The following is a 20,618-nucleotide window of genomic DNA, read 5'->3' as shown; positions in this document are numbered from 1 at the left end:
ATATAAATGTTCCTGTCTATATGAAGAGGGGGAGCACACTTTATCCTTGAAATCTTATCCACCAAAAAGAAGTGGGCATGGAACCAGAAACTGAGAAAGTAAAGGACTTAATAATCCTCATTCTTTAGAGAACTGATGATTTAATAAAATTCTCTTAATGACAAGCAATATCTAACATATGCTTCTATCACATACTAAAAAGCAGACATGCCTTGTTTAGAGATGTGTGAATCACCAAAATTCGAGCTTGCCCGAATTCCATCTCAAAGCTTGTTCTGACTCAAGTCTGTATCAGATTGCAAGCTTTGTTCTTTCTTTTCACATGAAAATCCGTGCATATTTTCATGTGTAGTTTCCAAATATACACATAATTGTGTACATATTTCAAATGTACTTATTTTTCTCCCATTGATTAAAATGTATTTATACATTTTTTTCAAACATAAGCATTTGTAAAAATGTACACATGCTGTCAAACACATTTATTTTTTGGTCTGTGATTGACATTGCAAGCTGGTATGGAGTTCAGAGTCCATGTTTGATCCAGAAAGTGCAAACTGAGTAAATCATGATCAAAAACTGAAACAAATTTCTCATAATATACCAAATTGATCAGGACTCTAGGTAGGGGACTTTAACCCTTTAACCTGTGTCGGATGCCTTTTTGCCAATGTAAATTCAGATTCGGACCACAGCAGGGAAACAAAGTGTTAATGTTCCCCTAAACCCACCCACCCCCAACATCTTAGGGTCCCAATCCTTGTAGTAATGTGTACTCTGACCTAGTGAGGTCACATTCCATAACTAAAGGAATATGCATTGCACATAGGATGCAGTAGATTTCAAGACAGAATTCCTATGAAAACATTGGAGTACTGGCAGCATTCTAGTATCAGAAGGAAACTGAACATATGCAAAATAAGTTTGCCAGAAATTGTTGCCATAAGCTTTCATGGCGCAGAAAACCTTTGAACTGGTACTCAGAACTTCACTAAACCAATAAAAGACACCCTTCCTCGACAAGTCTGAATACAGTACATTAGTAATTTTAACCCAAATATGAAAAAAATGATATATGATACAACACAAATAGAGTAAAATGGGTAAATGTGTCAGTTTTCAGCATTTTTATTTGGTTTGAAGGTTTTCACAATTATAGACTTCATCAGAAATAGATATTTTGATAAGCAATTAAATTCTGAGTTTTATAATTCTGTCTTAACTAAAGGGCCACTACTGTGCCCCTTTAATATTCATCTACACAAACAAGTCACAAACTACTTAGATATATTTCCATAAACCTTGTTTGTTATTCTCATGTGTTATTTTATCAACTAGGGCAATAATATAAATTTCTGCTTGGCAGGCTTAGGCAGACTGTTTACTGGTAGCCAAGGGTCTGGACTATATAAATAAATTGCCTGCAAAACAGAAGAAAAACAGAACACAACTCAACTTTTAAAAACTTGATATATCAAGTTATTATTAAAGTTTTAAATCACAATACTATCAGAACTGCTTCAGTCTCAATTCCTGAAATTCATTTAAGTTAATGTTTTTAGCAGCATTCCATGTTATTGCCACAAATAATTTGTCAAACATCATCAAGTAAGCTTTATTTTCCAGTAGTTTTGTTATGAAGGAGCTACTACCAGTCAGTACTATTTCCACCAACCCCCATACTTACTGCTCTACTAGGAAACTTTCCCCAATTTTTGAATCATGATGAAGAAAATATGCCCTTGAAAACTATACATTTTTTCTCTTGACCAGAAACAGTACAAGCAGTATTATATGCAACTTTCACTACCCTTACTTTGACTTGCAGTACAAGAAACTAGAGCCACTCAAGCGTAATTTATGTACACATGGTTACACAACTCTTGAAAAAGCAAAAAAACACCATAATGGCACTTGAGAGGTTAAACTCAGACAACGGAGTGTGCTGTGATAGTCACCTACTCAAATAAGTACAGAACATAGCCCTATATCAAAATGAAAACATTGATCCAATATGCAAAAAACAAAATCTATGCTAGGGATCATTAGAAAAGAGATAGAAAATAAAATTGTAAATATCGTAGTGCCTTTACACAAACTGATGGTGTGGCAACTTGGAATACTGGGTACAGTTCTGGTTGCCGTGATCTCAAAAATGATAATAGAACTGGAAAAGGTGCATAAAGGGGCACACTTATACAAACAATGGAAACTATTTGTGCCACAAATGGTCATCTAAATAACCTGTTACAGAAGCAATAACTATATAATTACCATGGAAGATGATACGAGTCTGTACAGCTTGCATCAGAAAGGCTCATAGGTACTGGGAGGTCTGCAGAGAACTTAAGTTGAGCCCATTCCATTCATGAACCATCTAATCCAATAATTGTAGAATGATAAAAATGACTATTGCTGGTCTCCAGGTCCAGATGTATAATGCATTCTGCATTTCAATGTCATGTTGAAAGCATATATCAATAGTCTTCTCTAAATAAATACAGCCGTTTTGTTGCCTCTCCAAAGACTTGGCAATTTTACATACTAGACCAGGGGAAGGCAGACTTCAATATTGCAAGATCTACTTTTTTTTTTACTAAAACCCCAGCATGTACTAACAGGAACCAGATGCACAAAGTGAACTCCATGATCCATACACTGGAATAACTTGCATACACAACTACATCAGATTTTCAACTGATCAGGAATGCTATTATTAAACAACTGGAGTTGGAGACCCTTGCTGATCTATTGAACATCTCAATCTACTTTTGGCCCACCCGTGTTAAACTATGTAAAATTCTATTTCACGTTGTTTGCAAAATAGTGGAAGTTAATACAGTGAAGGCATTCATTTATTAAATGGAATATCTGTACATCTTAGATTGTACAACTGAACAGAATTAAGAAGCAATAATCTGAAGTTAAAATCTCTAGTGCAGAAAACGGAACTCAATCAAATAAACGCACATTAAATTAGTATAGCATACTAATCCATTAAGAACAGTAAAGAATTATTATTTATTATTATTTATTTTATTTATATACCGTCCCATAGTCGAAGTTCTCTGGGCGGTTTACTTTTGTTCTTGGCTTTTAAATAATTTCCTATAGGGGTGTTTTTCTATAATCATTGTTTATCCAGTTCTCCCAAGTTAAGGGACTTCTATGACCAGATTTGACTCCTAAAGATCTGAATCTAACCTTTGAAACCTAGCTTTATTGTTCCACCTTCAAATAATTAAAATATTTCCATACTAGCAGACTAGTCAATGCAAACATCATTAAAAAAAATCAACATTCTCCAGGCACATCTGGATAATCAGGTGTAAGTCAAATTGGTTGTGTTCAAAATATTTTATGTAAGTAGAAAAGCCATTACTACTTATTTGGATTGGAACAGTGCTGAGGAAAAAGACAGTATGCTAATAGAAAGGAACAAGTGATTTGTACTTCATTAATGCATTCTAAAACAGGTTTTAGGCACACACAAAAGAACTGGAGTAAGCTGTAATTAATTCCAAGGTAAACTGAGAATCTAGAATCAATTTGGGGATATACAACAGAACATACAGAATATAGTCCCTGTGCCAATAAGCCTTTTCTTTTAAACAACACACTTTTGTGTTACTAGGGTCATCACCGAGTAGTTGATAAATCATATGAGTTGTAGTTGATTCATTGCTTGATTAAATTTGCATATGACTAAAATATGGTTCAGTGGCAAACTTCATTTTTAGATGCAAAATTTATTTTAAGACGGTACTTGCCATCTACAGTTTTTATAAGTACTTGTATTAAATTTTTTTTAAAACATCTACTACTTCATTACTTAAAGTACATTTTAATACATTTTAAATTAACTGATCTAACTGATTAATACATTAAATGTTACATTTATACTTGTTTCATACTTTCTCATGGTTTCAATTCAGCTCCCCTCCCCTCTAAGGATTAGCCCAATGGCAACATGTTAATGTATGGATTACTTAACATTGTATAACAACAACAGCAACTTATATCACTTTAGTATTCAAAGTTCACATACAGACATGTATTTTTGCAACTCTATAAGGATACAGTGGCTTACTTACATACGGCCACGCTGTGAATTCATGGCAAGGGAAATATAAACCAGGGGCCTAATGATTCATAGTGCAGTATCTCAATCATTATATTATGCCACCTGATGCCCACCAAACCGGGAGAACATGCATTATAATTTGAGTGAGCAAGAGCCAGACCCAACTTCCCTACCCTCTTCCCAAGTGCTTTGCCTCACTTCCCTTTGCCTTGGTGCCCTGCTTCCTACCACCTTTCTCCCCTACTGTTCTTGTTTCTTCTTGCCTTCCCATCCTCCCTACCCAACCCCAGTTCCTGCTCCAGCTTTGCCCATACCTCATTCCCTCAACTTCCCTGTTTCCATTTACTGCCTAGTCTGTCTGTATTATTCTCATCTTTTCTTCAGTCTATCCTTAAGATATTCAATATAGATTCCCATTGGGATACAAACAGCTATGAGAAGAGTGATTGGACAGAGATATAGGCTTGTGATGTCACAAAGATACTTACAGCTCCCTTTTCAGAATGATTTATAGTAACATTTCCCCATAAAGTACTTAAGGGAAATAGGAGGTCGTCTGAGGCGACTCTCCCACAGGTAAGTATTCACAGACACCACTAACTCAGCCTACTACATTATACTTCCTCTCAACTTTCTGACCAGACCCTTCCTAGTCATGCCAGCAAAGCAGTTCAGGAGGAGCATATAGACAGTCAATTTAATATTTCACACACAGAACATCATTATAAAAAGGTAGGAACTGCTTGATAAAAATCTTTGAATGCTTCAATTTATTTTTTGTCAAGCTATTAATAAGAACTGTAAATCTGTTTAGAATTCCCTCTCTATAGCAAATATACTAAGGTTAATGAATTTTCCCACCATGTACACTGGTACAAAAACAAACACTTGTTCTCTCAAAACTGTCAGCACAGAATATAATCCAAGCCAGACATTAAACAATTGAGTGCTAATTAATAAATGTTCAGATATATTCTGAGAAATGACAGTCAATCAATCAACTGGCAGATCTATTACCAGGGAAAGGAGCACAAGGCTGGAGTAGGGGAGCCAGCCGGAGTAACTTCCAGCCCACATACCAGCAGGCTGCGGAAGCAGACAGTCCCAACCTCACTCTGGATTTCAGGTTGCCTGAGCACAAAGCAGAAGGGGAGATCCCCTACTCACAAACCAAGCTGCCATTATTGTGACGCAGCTGTCTATGCTTGACTAGCAGCTGTCTATGCTTGACTAGCTAAGAATCACATTACAACTGCCCTCAAGTTTGCATGCTAAAACCAAACTACAGGGGCACATTAATTTTGTAATACAAAATTCCCAAATACAAAATATACATGTGAGTGTTATGACCAAGTTATAATTTATTATTTGATTAGTACCCTGCCTTTCTACCAAGAAAAATGGCACTCAAGACAGCTTACAATCATTAATAAAACTCGATTAAAATGATAATAAAACAATACATAGAAGCAACAATCTTGACAGGACCTTTCAAAGGTGAAGATGTACTCATTCCTCGCATTCCTATTATTCCAACAGATATGCCATTTCAATTTAAGAGATTGCAATTCCCAATTCGATTGGCGTTTGCAATCACCATCAACAAAGCTCAGGGCCAATCTTTAGAATTGTGCGGTTTAGATCTCGACACAGATTGCTTCTCACATGGACAATTATATGTTGCGTGTTCTAGAGTTGGCAAACCAGACAATCTCTATATCTACACAGACAATGGAACAACTAAAAATATTGTATATCCACAAGCATTGTGAAATTAAACATATTAGAAACATCCGCTTTGTCTTTTCTTTCTTTTCAATTTAACCAGACTGAGCCACAGCAACGCGTGGCAGGGTACAGCTAGTAGCATAATAAAAACCAACAGATTAGTTACACGCCAAAGCCTGCTTGAATAAAAAGGTCTTTGCCTGCCAGCAGAAGGAAAGCATGGAGGGAGCAAACCAAGACTCCTTTGGCAGGAAGTATCACAGCCTGGGAGCAGCCACCAAGAAGGCCCTCTCTCTTTCTTTGTTATCAAACACATCTCTAAAGATAGTGGTATTGAAAGAACAGCCTCTCTTGAACTTGTAATTTTTACTGGTACTATACACACAGGTAGCAACCACAAAAGGCTTAACTGCAAAGACACTGATTGGCAGTAGATTTAAGAGTGTCAAAGTAAAAAATGTCTTCATAGTATATGGAATTCACTGCTATAGGACGTTGTGATGGCTGTTACCTTAGATGGTTTTAAAGGATTCAACAAATTCATGGAAGAAAGTGAATATCACAGCAATTGGCAGTGATGGCGAAATTGAACATTCAGGTTCAGAGACAGTATGCCACTAAATAGCAGCTGCTGAGAGGTAGTAGTGAGGGAGGGCTATTCCCCTCACACCCTGCTGCTGGGCTTCCCAGAAGCATCGAATACAGATAGTTATAAGCCAAACAGGATGCTGAACTATAACAGGTCTCTTATTGTTTCTAAAAGCTTCAGTATATACATGTGTAGCATTTTGACTACACTCACACATGGGTTGGAAAGCCCTCGGGAGCAGATTTGGAAGGTGTGGGAGAGGGCTGCAAGGGGCAGGAAAGCAAGAGGAAATCTTGTTGTGTGAACAGAAGTCTGCTTATGAGATTTATGACAGACTTTTTATTTGAGGTTCACTTGAAAATACAAAAAAGTGTCAGCCTTTGCTGATCAGATGTAAGCCTGATCTTGCAGTTAGCAACTCAGCTAGGGAGAATTCTCAGATCTTGTAAAAACTCTGCTCAAGATACCCCAGAGCACATTAAGTATGAATTAGACTAGTAATACTTTGTGAGATATACAGAGCAATCTTATACATGTCCACTCGTAATTAAGACCAATTGAATTCAATGGGATTTACTCCCAGACAAGAGGGCATAAGATTGCAGCCTAAATTTTTATCTTTATCAGGAAGTTTTGGCAATCCACAAGTGTAAATGAATCTGAAGTTACTATGTGCTCCTTCACACTGAAATTGTACAAGCAAACATACTGTATGTATACTTCTCAGTAAGTAAGCTCCTTAAAGAAGACAAATGCTGAACTTTATTCTCAGGGTAATTTCCTACATTACTTTTCATTACCTATATTTTCAAAATGTTTGTAGCAAGATTGCCAATAAATGATCAACACACATCTGAGGTACACATTGAGTAAACCTCTCTGAAATTACTTTGTTAAATGTAAGTTTCTATTTTACCTCTTATTGTTTGCATTTTCAACAATGTGTTATTGAGCAGTTCTCTTGTCACTTTCATACAATCTTTTAACACAAGTATGAAAAAATGTGGTCACATACAGAATTATTTATCTGTAAATACGTACAATGACCAAGCTCTGATTCATAGGTTAAAGGCATCTTAAACAGAGAAGTGTGGAAAACCGGGGAATTAGCTACTCTGATTTCATCACTCACAGTAAGTTGAACCATTCCTTGTTTCATGCAAATTTGGGGAAGACAGCCCTTCCTCTCATTCCTAACCATAAGTGCAACACCAGCACGACATGAAATATCAGTAAGACAGAAAGCAAGAGTCAAAAGTGAAGAATATTACATCGAAGCAGGTTCCTACCATGACTGGACCACAAAATCTGGTGTTTACTTAGCCCTGTATAAGCAGATATATGTGTGATAGGTTGGGACCATCAGCCTATCTCGATTGCAAGTATACGTTTTCTACAAAAACATGCATATTTGAGTATCAGTTCCTATTGGAGGCACACCATAAATGGATTTACTAGAATGCAGGCCTAAATTTCTACACACTCTTATTTGTAAGTGAATTCAATTGAACTAATGTACAATTAAGTGTGCTCGGTCTGACACCTCAAAATAATAAACGTTATTTTTGTGAAAACTTAACTATCACAAAAAAATGTAAGAAAATGTTAAATATCAAATTTAGTTTTTTAAGTTCATACCTTGATTCTCCACTACTGTTCTTTGCACTTTCTTCATCACTGTGTCCATTCATTGTAAGTATTCACCAAGATAAAAATATAAATAAAAGTTCTTCCAGTTTACAACCTGGATATAAAATGTCCACTTGAGAGTCTTCTTTCTTGCACTTCAGATATTTTGCATGCAACTTGTTCTACTGCATTGAGCAGTTCATGATTTTTGCCCAAATTACCTTAAAAAAAAAGACAAGATCCATTTCAAATATTTATATATCTCAACAGTCTTTGAAGATACATGCTGGCATATCAGATTCTGAATTTACTTATTTGCTACAGTTCCATGCCTTTCTTCCTCCACCTTCTACTTTATTCTCACAAAACCCAGTTAGGTATGTTAGGATGAGAGTCAGTGAGTGGCCCAAGGTTATGCAGTGGGGATTTGATCCCCAGTCTACTCAGTCCTAGTCTGGCACTGAACATTGAAAATGGATTTTCTCATTAATCCTTACAACAGCCTTGAAAGGTAGGGTCAGCATTATTTGTGTAATTCAGCTTCACACATGATAAAGCCTAATTTAAAGCTTTTCATAGCACTTTGAAATGGATCTAATGATTAAGCAGGTATGGAGGCAAGCTTTTTTCTATAGCAGTCCTTGCATACAATGAGAGTAAGGCTGCAATCTTAAAACACACTTACAAGGGCATAAGCACATGGTGGGATTAAATAAATAACACATAAATGTTATTTATTTAGTCTTTTTTTTTAACCTGCTCCACTGTGTAAATATGCACAGAACATGCCAGAAGCCACATGCATACATTAGTCTTTTTATAAATTGGCACTAGTCAGATGTGGTATAATGTGCATGCCCTGTCCCATTAAGATTACAATCCAAGTCCTATAAGAAAGTCTGTATAGAACTGAGTTGTAACAAAATGAGTTTCATCCAGTCAGTATCTGGGCTACGGGAAGCATAAAAATAAAAGATCCTGATTATGATTTCTATAGTACTGTCCCTTTAAAAATGTTACAGTAAGGCCGTAATCCTATACACATTTACCTGGGAATAAATCCCATTGAGCTCAATGAGAATTACCGGAATAAACATGCATAGGATTATTATTATTATTTTCATTTCTATACTGCCCATCAGCCGAAGCTCTCTAGGCGGTTTACAACAGTTCATAAGATAAATACAGCATAAAAATATAAATTGCATTGTGAAGCTAGCTCCCCAAGGCTCGAGGAGCAGTATAGGCGGCTCGTTCCAAGTACAAGAGCAATTCCACCTGCTGAAGGAGCCTCCTTACTACCCCTTTGGCCAAGATACAAGCTAATTTAAGAATAACATAGTACCGAATTTCATTATCCACATGCGTCAGTCAGCTGAATTATGTGCGGGTGTGTGTGTTTTAGGGAACCCGAGCAAAAGGCGGGGCCACTGTTCAGAGCAGCAGGAAAGCACCGCACCGAGTCCCTGATAGCCAGCCTGTCAGCCAATGAGGAGCGGGCCTCGTGGATTTAGTGGGTGCCAAAACAAATGGGCTTTCTCCCCTCCCTCCGGTTCCCCCATAGCGTGGTGGGTGTCTCTCGCCGCTTCCTCGCAGGGCGCCTTTTTCCATTATGAGCGCCGCCGCTTCTTTTTAGGCCGGCCGCGGTCTTCCCCTCCTCGCCCGCTTGCGAAAGCCTCCTTGCCTCTCTCATAACCGCCTCTCCTCAGCCGCCTGGTAAACAAAGGGAGATGGCGGGGGAAGATGAAAAAGGAGGACCCAAGGCTAGGCGAGCAGCATGCTCGGCCCGGCCGAGTTTCTACGGGAGGGAGGACGCAAGCAAGCAAGCGAGGGAAGGTGGCTGGGCAGGCAGGCAAGCTAGGAAGCCAGCTAATACCCCGAGGCACAAGTCCCGGCGGTGGCTGAACAAAAGCGGGCCTTTCTTCCTCCCTCCCTCTATCCCCACGTCCCCCTCACAGCTCCTTTCGCAAGCCGCCCACCTGAAGTCTGGCTTCCACGCGAGCGCGCAGCCTAGGCCGGGCCTTCCCCTCCCTTCCTTCCTCCAGGCCGGAGCCCGCGCCTCGACGTCTTCCAGCTCGCTTGGGCCGGAGGCTCCCTCCCGCTCGTCCTTTCCCCCCTCTCCGCCCTTCCCTTGCTTCGCCGCGGCCTGCTCACGGCGTCCAGGCAAGCTATCGCCACCGTCTGCCGGTCAGTACAACGCTGCTCCCACCCGCGCCGTCCGATCTTCCCCTTGCCGGTTTTACTCCACTCCCCGGCGCCGGGCCGCGCTTACCTGAGCGTCGCCAGGCCTGCCTGGCTGCCTGGGCCTCTCCTGAGGAGCCACACTGAGTGCGGGAGGCGCGGAGAGCGCTGCAGCCGGGCCTCGGAACAGGAGGGCGAAGAAGAGGCGCTCCGGGGCCTGCCTGGATCTCTCCACTCTCCCTCAGCCGCTTCTGGCCCTCCCTCTTGGCCTGGCCAAAAAAGGAGGGAGGGATGCGCGAGTCCCTCAGGAAGCGAGACGGCGGAGGGGACGGAGGAAGAGAACGGGTTAAAAAAAAAGCCCGAGGTAAGCGGGCGGGCAGGCGCGCGTCGCCGTTGCTTTAAGTCCTCCCGGCCGCCGCCATCACGCTGCCGCCGCTGCTCAGTACAGCCTCCTCCTCCCCTCGTCCGATGGAAACCCCGGGCGTGATGTCAGCCCTGGGACAGAGCGGGAAGGGGAGGGAGGAGTCAGCGAGGAAGAGAAGCTGGCGGAGGGGCTCGCGCAGCCACTAGGCGCAAGGCGAGCCAGGGGCGAGCCGGCCTTTGCCAGCGCGTGCGGGGCGGGGAGAGGACGAGCCTTTCGGTGGCCACGAAGGGGTGGGTGTGTGGGTTGGGGAGCTGCTGTATTTGGGGTCCGTTCCTGGGCGGAGAGCGGTGGGGGAACGACGCTTCCGCACGCTCCTCGTGGAGTACGCGCATAAACTGGATTCGCTTCGCTGCCCGAAAGCTCTTGTGGGTTTATAAAATTAGCTCTTTCCTCTCACCTTCCCGTCTAGCAAATCTACCGTAGTCAACGACATTCTTCTCAAACGGTTCCACCGGATTGTACGGGGCGCTCGCAGGCGGAAGTGGTTGCGTGGATTGTACCCGAAGGAACGCACGTGTGTGTGCAGGGCTATAACTTAGTAGTACTATCAGGCTGTAGCTTTGTATGCACTTAGCTGAGAGTAAGGCTCATTGAACTCGGTGGGACTTCCTTTTGGGTAAGCATTCATACGGTTAGGCAGTTTGGCTTATATTTTCGTGTGTTTCACCAGTTAACACCAACCCATTCATATGTGTGTGTGTGAGTATGCATGCACACACACATGCAAAAATAGTTTCTGTGATGGCTGTTAATGGTGCCTGTGGGGACACTGGTATAACTTAACTTGTGACTTTTCTATTTCTAGGCAGTGAGTAAAAGCTATATGTTTCCCTCATCTTTCTAGTTGGAAAAGTATGTGCAGTGATTTTCACTGCTGGAAAACTCTTCCATTCAAGCAGCTTATTTGTCAAAAACCTGGCTATGTTCATGGAAATTATTATTCATATTAGGGAAAAGACAGGGAAATCCTACGTGATTAAGAATATCCTGGTGCCAGGAATGTAAAACAGTTCAGTTCACATCCACATCTTGCATCTAGCAAATGCAGAAGCCTGATTTGGAAGTGAGTTTTCAGGTTCTGTATGCAAATTCACTTCCTGATCCTATTTATCAGATCTTTCCTTTATCAGATCTTGCCTGAGACAGGCAAGTTTTCTTAACCATGTTTGTAGTTTTCTTCTCTCAAATCAACATAGGGGGGAAAGGAAGCAGCAGCAAAAAATCTTACAAGTTTTGCCCAACATCTCCCTGAACCTTCTATTCAGTAGTTGGAACCAAACTTGTGTTCCTTTTATTTCCACCCAACCTCTGAGCAGTTGAAACTTGTAAACAGTATAAAACCCTATTACCTGCTAGGAATTCGAGCAAACATTGTTCATTCTTTCTGCTTGATATTCCTCACACTGTTATGTCTCAATTCTGAAAATAAACCTGTGGTTTGATTGACTTCCATTATCACTCCTCATGACTCCTTACTAGCATGATTGCCTCTATTCTACTCTGGTGCTAAGCCCACATTTACGGGGTCAGAGTTTCCTTTACGCTTTCTTTTTCTTACTTGCTCTGTTTGCCTAAAGTAGGAGTGGGAACCTCAGGATCAGGGGCCAAATCCGGCCCATCTCGAACATGTGAATTGTTGGTATTTAACCACTGTCAAACTAAGCTATATTGATAGGAATGTCCCAGATAAATAGTGGTACTGTGGTGAATGCAGAGGTTCTTATATCCATATGTGGTAGCATTGACCTTGAGTTTTGGCACAGTGTTAATTGAAATAGAGAATTAGCCAATCACTAGAACTCTCTCTCTCTCTCTCTCTCGGTCTTTTGTCCTTATTTACAGATACAAACAAATTGCTATTGCATGAAGACCTGATCAGTTTTTGTTGTTCAGCAGCAAGATTAATTATTGCACAAAGCTAGAGAAATCAAAATTCTTTGTTTATTCCACAGTGGCAGGCTACACTATGATCAATTGCCCTTATGGAAAAACTTATGCTACATGTATATTCCTTAGGGAACATTGAGGGGCATGAAGGATACTTCTATGCAATCTGGTATCCATTTATTTCCCATGCTTAAAGGAATACTGATAAATTCAGCAAACCATCTTGTGTAAACTTATGGAAAGATCTGGTGTATTAACTATGATCTCCATACATCATTCTTTCATACAAGGTAGAGAAGAATAAGGGGATGAGCTTTATTCAGGGAAGGTTGTCTACCTCTCAGAAGTGTTTTGTGTGTACAGTTTAGTAACCTGTTCATTGTCCATCTGATGTCCTTTTTTGTCTTTTGTTGGTTGTATAATATTTATTTTTAAACCAAACAATGCAGCCCTCCAGGGTTCCCCTGATAACCAAACCCCCTTTCTCCCAATCACCAGTTGTTTGGTGGCTTCCTGGCTTTTATGCAGTTTGGTCCCCATTCTAAAATATGACTACAATGTGCTGGTATTTACTTTGACTGTGCCGCTTTTGCCTTTGGCCTGACCCAACGCTGCAATGTAGCCACCCAGAGTTTCTCTGAAACTGAATTCGTGTATCAGACTGAAAGAGGTTCTGTACCCCTGCAGGGCCTAGAGGGACCTTGTATACCCAGAGAATAATGCTTTATGAGCCCTGGTAAAGCAGCCATTGAATCCCAGAGACCAGGTTCCAGATTCGGAAAAGCATAGTTTGGCTTGTGAGGCCACGCAAGTACTTTGCGAACTCACATGTGCGTTATCATCTCGGAATCCTAGGGAGGTGATGAAAATGTTAGTCTAAGGTATGGGAAATGGCTACTAAACAGCTGGTGTGAACATACTATCTTTTGAATTCTATTGGAAACTGAATCTGTTTTTAACCAAAATTGTGGGTCCAGGGTCCTTAATAACAGCTTAGCCTCTGTTTGGTCTCCCTGTCTTTGCTCACTAAACACCCTTCTTTTGGAAGTATGTGGACAATGTGGTGCAGCCTGTCATCAACAGCAGTGGAGTAACTTGAGGCGACTGCCCCATTTTTGTAATTTGAACTAGAATTGAGACATTTGGGGGTAGTCTGTTCCTGCAGTATCTCAGTGACCTGATTTGCACCTAACTGGCAGATCCTGGAGTAATTAACTCATGATTTGCTGGATCACGTGCTCAGTATGTGCAGCTCCTGCTCTACATAATCTCCAATCAGAAAGTGATTTGTGGCATGCAAACCCGAACACAATGTATTGTATGTGGGTTAAACAACCCACAATTAGTCTACAGTTAGTTCTTAATTAACACATAATTTGCCGCCATTATGTGCGGATATGCCCTATAACTTCTGGCAACCAATCCAGAAGTGATTTCCTTTTGTTTTCCTTTCTTCTGAGTCACGTGACTGTAGCTACCCCTTCCTATAATTCAAGGGTGGGCAACTTATAGGCCAAAACATCTGAAGAGCCACAACTCCCATCATCCCTCACCATTGGCTATGCTTATTAGGGCTGATGGAAATTGCAGACCAAAACATCTGAAGGCCATCCTGCTCCTTTTCCTCCCAGTTAAAAGTATGGTTAAAAGCATTCAAGGAAGGTATAAAAGTTGAGAACAGTTCAGTTTAAAAAGTGGAAGTCTTGTTCCATTGTTCAAGGAGAGAATGAAAAGGAGTAAAAATACTGGCAAATCAAATATAAGTTAACAAGGAAAAGGTGTGTGTGGGGAGTTGAGAAATACAAAGCTAAAAAAACCTGAAACCAACAATAGCCACAACTTTAAATACACCAGAAGCAGGAAACAGCCAGGGAATTGTACTGAACTGTTTGTTGACAAAGAAGTGAAGGGATTGCTACAGGAGATTGCAGAGAAACTGAACAGATATTTTTGTGCCTGCCTTTTTTGTGGGAGAACCTGCCCCACAAAAGAGGAAAAGCAGAAGTGATGAAATGTTCTAGAGTTAGCTAGAACACCCACCCAAGCATTCTCAGTTGTGAAAATGCTAAGAGTAAAGTTATGCAACTTCACACTAAAAAAGAGGATTGTAAAATAGCCAATCTAATGCCAGTTCTTAAAAGGGATCTGAAATCAGCTAAGAAATTAAGCATCCATGCTTGGTAGATTTATGGTAAACCATCGTTCAAGTTAGAATTATTGAGCATATAGAAGAACTAGCATTACTGAGGGGAAACCAGTATGGCTTCTGCAAAGTGACATCTCCCCTAACCAGCCTTGGAATTCTTCTAGAGGGTATGGATATACAGATTGTGTAAAATCCGTTCCGTCTGTTAAAAGTAGGCATCATGTGCTTAAACTTTCAAAAAGCTTTTGACAAAATCATCAAAGGCTCGTAAACTAAAAACAGCTAGATAAAAGAATGGGTCACTTTGTGCAATCACAGCCTACTGTGGCTTATTTAAGCCGTGGTGAGCTGTGCCGCATGTCAGGAGCCATTTTGAACATTCAACACCCACCAGTGGCTTGTCATGTGTGAACCTGAGCAGTGAGGGTTGTACAGTGTTTAAACAACCCTTGCATAACCCAACAACAGATTCATTGTGCAATGGTGATAATGAAAAAAGTAAACTTTATGGCAGAGATTAAAAGGAAAAGGAATGAAAATAAGATGATTAGTATTAGAGGGTGTGTGTCTTCATGCAGAGGAATGCAGAGATCAAATCTTGAAGTTTGTCCCAAAATATGACAAATAGTTCATTTCCCCCCAACAAATCTGTCCAGAATTTGGATTTCTTAGAATAAGTTGGATTCAATAAAATAGCAGTGTTCCTAATTTTGCTAGATTGTTCTGAATCAGAGGGAACAGCATACTTTCCAGGTTAACTGTGATTCATACCTTGGTAGCAGTAAGTAAGATCATAGCTACTTCCAGAATAATACCACTAACCAAATCCTTGCCGTATCATAGCATGCTTTTAGGATTTTGTGGTACTAAGTATCTGGTCATTTCATGGACAAAATATAAAATATTCAGAAAAGGGTGTATTATGGAATAGATAAAAATATATAAAGAAAATTCAAATGAGTGGCCCCACATCACTGACTCTGCTGGCGTGGAGTTAATTACCACTGGAGCTCTGTCTTGAAAAAGTTTTAAAGCTCATGATGCCTCCAAGGTCTTGTGCACCTGTTCAATTACATTTTAATATTACTGTTGTGAAATTAATTGCAAGCTCTTAACCTTACTGAAGTTAGTGTCTGGGTTTATAATCTCCTAAGTAGTTCCATGAACTTGGTGTATGTGAGCTATAAAAGTATGGGAGGAACATAATTCTGCTTGTTGCTTTATACTTTTGAGTAGCTGTAGATTCTGGCTCCCTCTAATGGAGAAATATGATGGATTTTCTTCTGAAAGCATAGCTGACAGCTGGAGATGTGAGAGAGGAAAATTCTCCCGTGTTAGCTGAGATGTCCCTGAAGTTGCTGTATAAAACGACTGTAGCTGAGAAATTAAGAATAATTTCACAGGTATAGGTGCAAACAACATGTATTCTTCATTAGGATAAGGAACCTACTCTTAATATCCCATTTCCAGAAATTAAAGTTTTTTAAAAAAATCTGCATGGGTGTCACATGGCTTGCAAGAAACAGATGAACTGAACATGGGTCCCAACCCTTCTCCTACAAAGCCTTGTGCAGAATACCACTGACAGTCAGTCTTGTTAATCTCCTGCCTTGGATAAGTTATAGAGCCATCTTCTGGGGGATCCATAGAATGGTGTAAATCTACACCACAGCTGTAGGCAGAGGTATGATCTTAAAGGAGAAAATCCACTTGTGGGTATTTCCCTTCTCCTCCCCACCCCCCACTGCCACCCTGAGAGCTCTGCAGCAGCATCTCTTATGAGATTGCAACTGTGCTCTTGGAAGAGATGTTGCAGAAAGGGAAAAATATGTTCTGGAGGAAGGGGAGCAGGAGAGGCCTGGATCTGCTTGATTGAAGTTCCTCTCCAACACTGTCCCTGCCCAATCCCTGGTAAACAAGCTAGATTGACTGAGAAGCCTGTGTAGCTGAAAATATTTTAAATGGAGGATGGAAAGGAAGTGAAAGCCTCCATCCTCCTGCCCTCCTTGTTTTTGCTGGCAGGGCTTTGGACAGACATATCCTAGTTTCCTTTCCTCTTGGTAAATTTGTGTAATGTGTAAATGCCAGTAGCAGAGGCAGTAAGCCTATGTACACCAGTTGCTGGGGAACAAGGGTGGCAGGGTGCTATTGCAGTTGTGTCCTGCTTGTGAATTCCTGGTCAACAGCTGGCTGGCCACTATGGGAACAGAGTGCTGGACTAGATGGAATCTTGGTCTAATCCAGCATGATGGTTCTGATGACATGAAAAGCAAAGGTGGCTGTGGTTGACCAAAAGAAAAATTCCAAAACATAAAGATCATCAAATACTGTGCAAGCTTTTAAAGTTATAGAACTCTCCAGACAAGGTGGGAAAGAAAAGAAAAAAAGTGGGGCGGGAAGGAAAGAAGTGACTGTTCTTAAAGCCCTGGCGTCTGCATTTAGTTACAGTCTTAAGATGTAAAGTGAGAAGGGGCAACAGACATTCAAGTAAAGCTCTATCAGGTACTGAGATGGTTTCAACTGACACCTGGGACCCTTCAAAGGGTTTCTGCGAAGAACAAATGCACACACACACGCCATTTAAAAAAATACAAGATCTTGCTGTTTATTCACACTGCTCCACCCTTAGGTCTTTGGTAGATGGAAAACACTAATAGAAACTATAAGTTTTTGTACTGACGAAGATGCAGATAATTTCAGATGGTGTACTAGGTTTGGGAGGAAAAGTTAATGGAAACCAAATTGGGTAGTTTTACATAGTAGTTTTACAAATTGGGTAGTTTTACATAGTAGTTTTACAAAGTGTCTGGAGGTGGGGAGACTATTGAATTCCAAGTACTGAAGAATTTCAAAGAAATGTAGGACCTGGGCATTGGCCAGAAATTATTCTACAGCAGCCCCCCAGTTCATCTGGGAATCTACTCTGCAGTAATGGCTAAGCAAACCCTTTATTTATTTATTACATTTTTATACTGCCCAATAGCCAAAGCTCTCTGCAACACATAGCAACAGATGTCCCTCCATCACCCCTGAGAATTCAGTACTCCTTGTTTGAAGCTGGTTCACTAGAAAGATATTGCTTTACTTTTATGCTTTTGGACCAATGACAATTGTTCATACTGAAAAGCATGGAGAAATAACTACTTGCAAAGAATGTAAAAGGTATGAAGCTCTTTTGGACAGTTCTGCTGATATCCCACCCCACTGGCCATGACAAAAAGAGGACATCTGTCAGTGAGCATCTCTGTGCACTCCACTTGCCTTATGTTCTTTTAAATGAGTTTTGGGGAGTGTGCACCACTACTAAATGTTGTGAACGAAGTGTTCCAGAACGATGGAAGAAAAGGGGAGACTTGTGTACTGCAAACAAATTTTGTCAAGAGCCAGACAATTCCAGTTACGTCAGCACTGATTATTCCTGCTTGGTGATAAATGTCTTGTACATGGATTCTCTAGTACAGGCTGAGGAATTGGTGGTCCCCTGCTGTTGTTGAATTACCGCTCATCCGCAATCATTTGTGATGTTGGCTGGGGCTGATGGAAGTTGGAGTCCAACGACAGCTGGAGGGCCTTGGTTTCCTCAGCTCTGCTGTAGTAGAAGGCCACCCTGGGTTAACAGCAGGTGATCTGAGAGAGTAGAGGTTAAGTTGAATAATATTGTGTTTTTGTATTTTATGCTTTTTATGGTTTTAAATTTTGTATATTTCTTTTTAATGTTCACTGTTTTTAACTTTTGTAAACTGCCCAGAGAGTTTTGGCTATGGGGTGGTATATAAATGTAATAAATAAATAACAACAGCAACAAGAAGAAGGCAGGTCTAGCTGAAGCTCGCCTGGTCCTTTCCTGATCATGGACTTGCTGTTCATTGAAAGGGAACTGAAGTGTGAATTAGCTATGAGGTACTTGTGAATCTAGGAGCCAAGCAGAAAATGGGAGGAAAAGGCAGTCTCATAAATCCGTGTGTCTCAAATTTAGTTGTGCCTGAGAAATTATTCCATCAAAGGTCTTGGCCTAGGTTTTGTCTTTTTATACATAGCAGGCAGAAATGTTTGTTCAGGCCTCACCCTCAACTGCTTGCTTATAGGATTTAAAAAGGAAAAAGAGAACTTGCTTGGAGTTTTATCTCCTATTTTGTGCTGAATAGTTTCTGGGCAGGAGACACTGGTGTTTGTGGGGGGCAAGGGGGGAGTTACAGAAAGTTGGTTCTACTTCCCAGTTGGTTGTGCAGTTTATTATTACAATTGTCATCTGAGTTGTTGCTGAGGGATTTTGTTAAGCCTCTGGATTGGGCTTTCTTTATTGATTCATTTAAAATATTTCTTGGCCGCCTTTCAGGGCGGAAGTCCTCCCAAGGTGGCTTATAGCAATTAAAAGCAATAAAAATATGAACACAATAAACTAGCAATAAAAACAATAAAAGCCAACAAATCTAGCAGCAACAGCAGTGATATCAAGGGACGGCCAAGGTAAAATGATATGTTTTCAAGGCCTTCTTCAAAACTTTTGACCCCAGCCCTTCAGATGCATCTGATCTGTTAACAAGTCACTAGCATTTGTGATAGAAACTGCATCATGCTAATATGGGGCACGGGGTGTGTATCGCTCAACAAGAAGACAGGGCAGAATTCTGCATACACTGAAATGAAAAGAACCCTTCAGGATTTTGGTTGTAATTTGACTTTTGACCTGCTTCCTTCCATTAAGTTCTGTACAGGGCCAATACTCATTCCTGAGGCAGAAAATCCCACAAGAACATCTCCCCTTCCTTGGTAATAAAAATGCAATCATAATAAATAATTAAATAATTATTTGCTGCCCTTCCAAGATATCCCAAATCAGCTGCCTAAGAGGGCCACCCCACTCTGCCCTGGTTCTACTGAAAGGCCACCCATATTTCCAACCTTCATGTTTTGACCTTGATAATGGAACGGTGATAATTTCCCCTTTTGAGCTTCCTTGATTTCTTCCTATAATCTAAGGACCCCAACAAGAGGACAAGTCAGAATGCTGCACACTGACTGTGACTCATTGACCCTTTTGTGGCCTCACAGCAGCCAGCCCAACACTTTCTCTTCACCCTTATCCTTCACCACTGCCACCATAGAACACTGTACCTTACCTCAGGTACTTTCAAGAATCCAATCCAGTTTATGAACCAGAAGAATTTTTATTTAACAGTAAGTTTATGCAGTTTACAAAGCTTGTGGTATTATTTGTCAAATCACTTGTTTGTTTCAGTACAGTTTCAGCTGTTGCCCTGTCTAGTCTACCCACTAATCTACACTACTCTTGCCATTCACTTCCCCTGCACCAAATAATAAAACACATTGATCCTACACTGTCCTGACCTCTTGCACAGACCAATCCCAGACTCTTCTCACTCTGTCTCTCCACAACACTCTACTCCTCTGTTCTAACTCCTCCCTCTCCCCCCCCCCGCTAACTGCTCATCCAAACCTTTGAACCAGCAGCCAATCAGCATTCTCTTCACATTCATTTCACTCGCTCCCTCCCTCTCCCCAGTATTAACCACTTACCATCCAAAGTCTAAACAGCACTTACACCCTAAATAGCAATAATAATTAACACATTACAAATATTTACATTATATATAATTGGCAATAAACAGTAAAACATCACAGAAAGCACCTTGTAGCCCCTGACACTTCTCACTCTTAATATGTGCTTGTTTAAACAAGTACAGTTCTCAGTGGTTGTGCTGACTAGGGTTGCCAGGTCTCACCCAGGCAGGTACCATTTAAAAGTTATGAGGTAGTAGGAGATGATGCCAACATAACTTTTCCCACCCTGTTCTTCTCCCCAGCCTCTGTCCTCCCTTGCTGTTTTGTCCCCACCTGCTGTTGCAAGCAGGGTTGTGATTTCCCCCCACAGCAAGTAAAGGAAGGCAGGTGAACAGGTCAGAAGACAACCTGATGGATTGTTTCTTCC

At 40.8% G+C, this 20,618-nt stretch overlaps 1 protein-coding gene across 2 annotated transcripts in view; it reads right to left on the bottom strand.

Annotated features, from left to right (window-relative positions):
• Window positions 1–10,549, bottom strand: part of CHD1 (chromodomain helicase DNA binding protein 1) — a 64,055-nt gene extending 53,506 nt beyond the window's left edge. The window contains exons 1-2 of one of the 2 annotated variants that reach the window (XM_063129569.1): window positions 10,303–10,549; window positions 8,040–8,251 (exon numbers count right to left, since the gene is read on the bottom strand). In XM_063129569.1, the coding sequence (XP_062985639.1) occupies window positions 8,040–8,092 (53 nt within the window). In that variant the 5' untranslated portion in view covers window positions 8,093–8,251; window positions 10,303–10,549. The remainder of the gene's footprint in view (window positions 1–8,039; window positions 8,252–10,302) is intronic. The other variant, XM_063129568.1, reaches the window with a different exon arrangement.
• Window positions 10,550–20,618: the final 10,069 nt, after the last annotated feature.

This window comes from Elgaria multicarinata, chromosome 6 (assembly GCF_023053635.1).
Source record: "Elgaria multicarinata webbii isolate HBS135686 ecotype San Diego chromosome 6, rElgMul1.1.pri, whole genome shotgun sequence".
Lineage (NCBI taxonomy): Eukaryota > Metazoa > Chordata > Lepidosauria > Squamata > Anguidae > Elgaria > Elgaria multicarinata.
The sequence above is the reverse complement of the archived record's forward strand: the minus strand, read 5'-3'. Positions and strand labels throughout refer to the sequence as shown.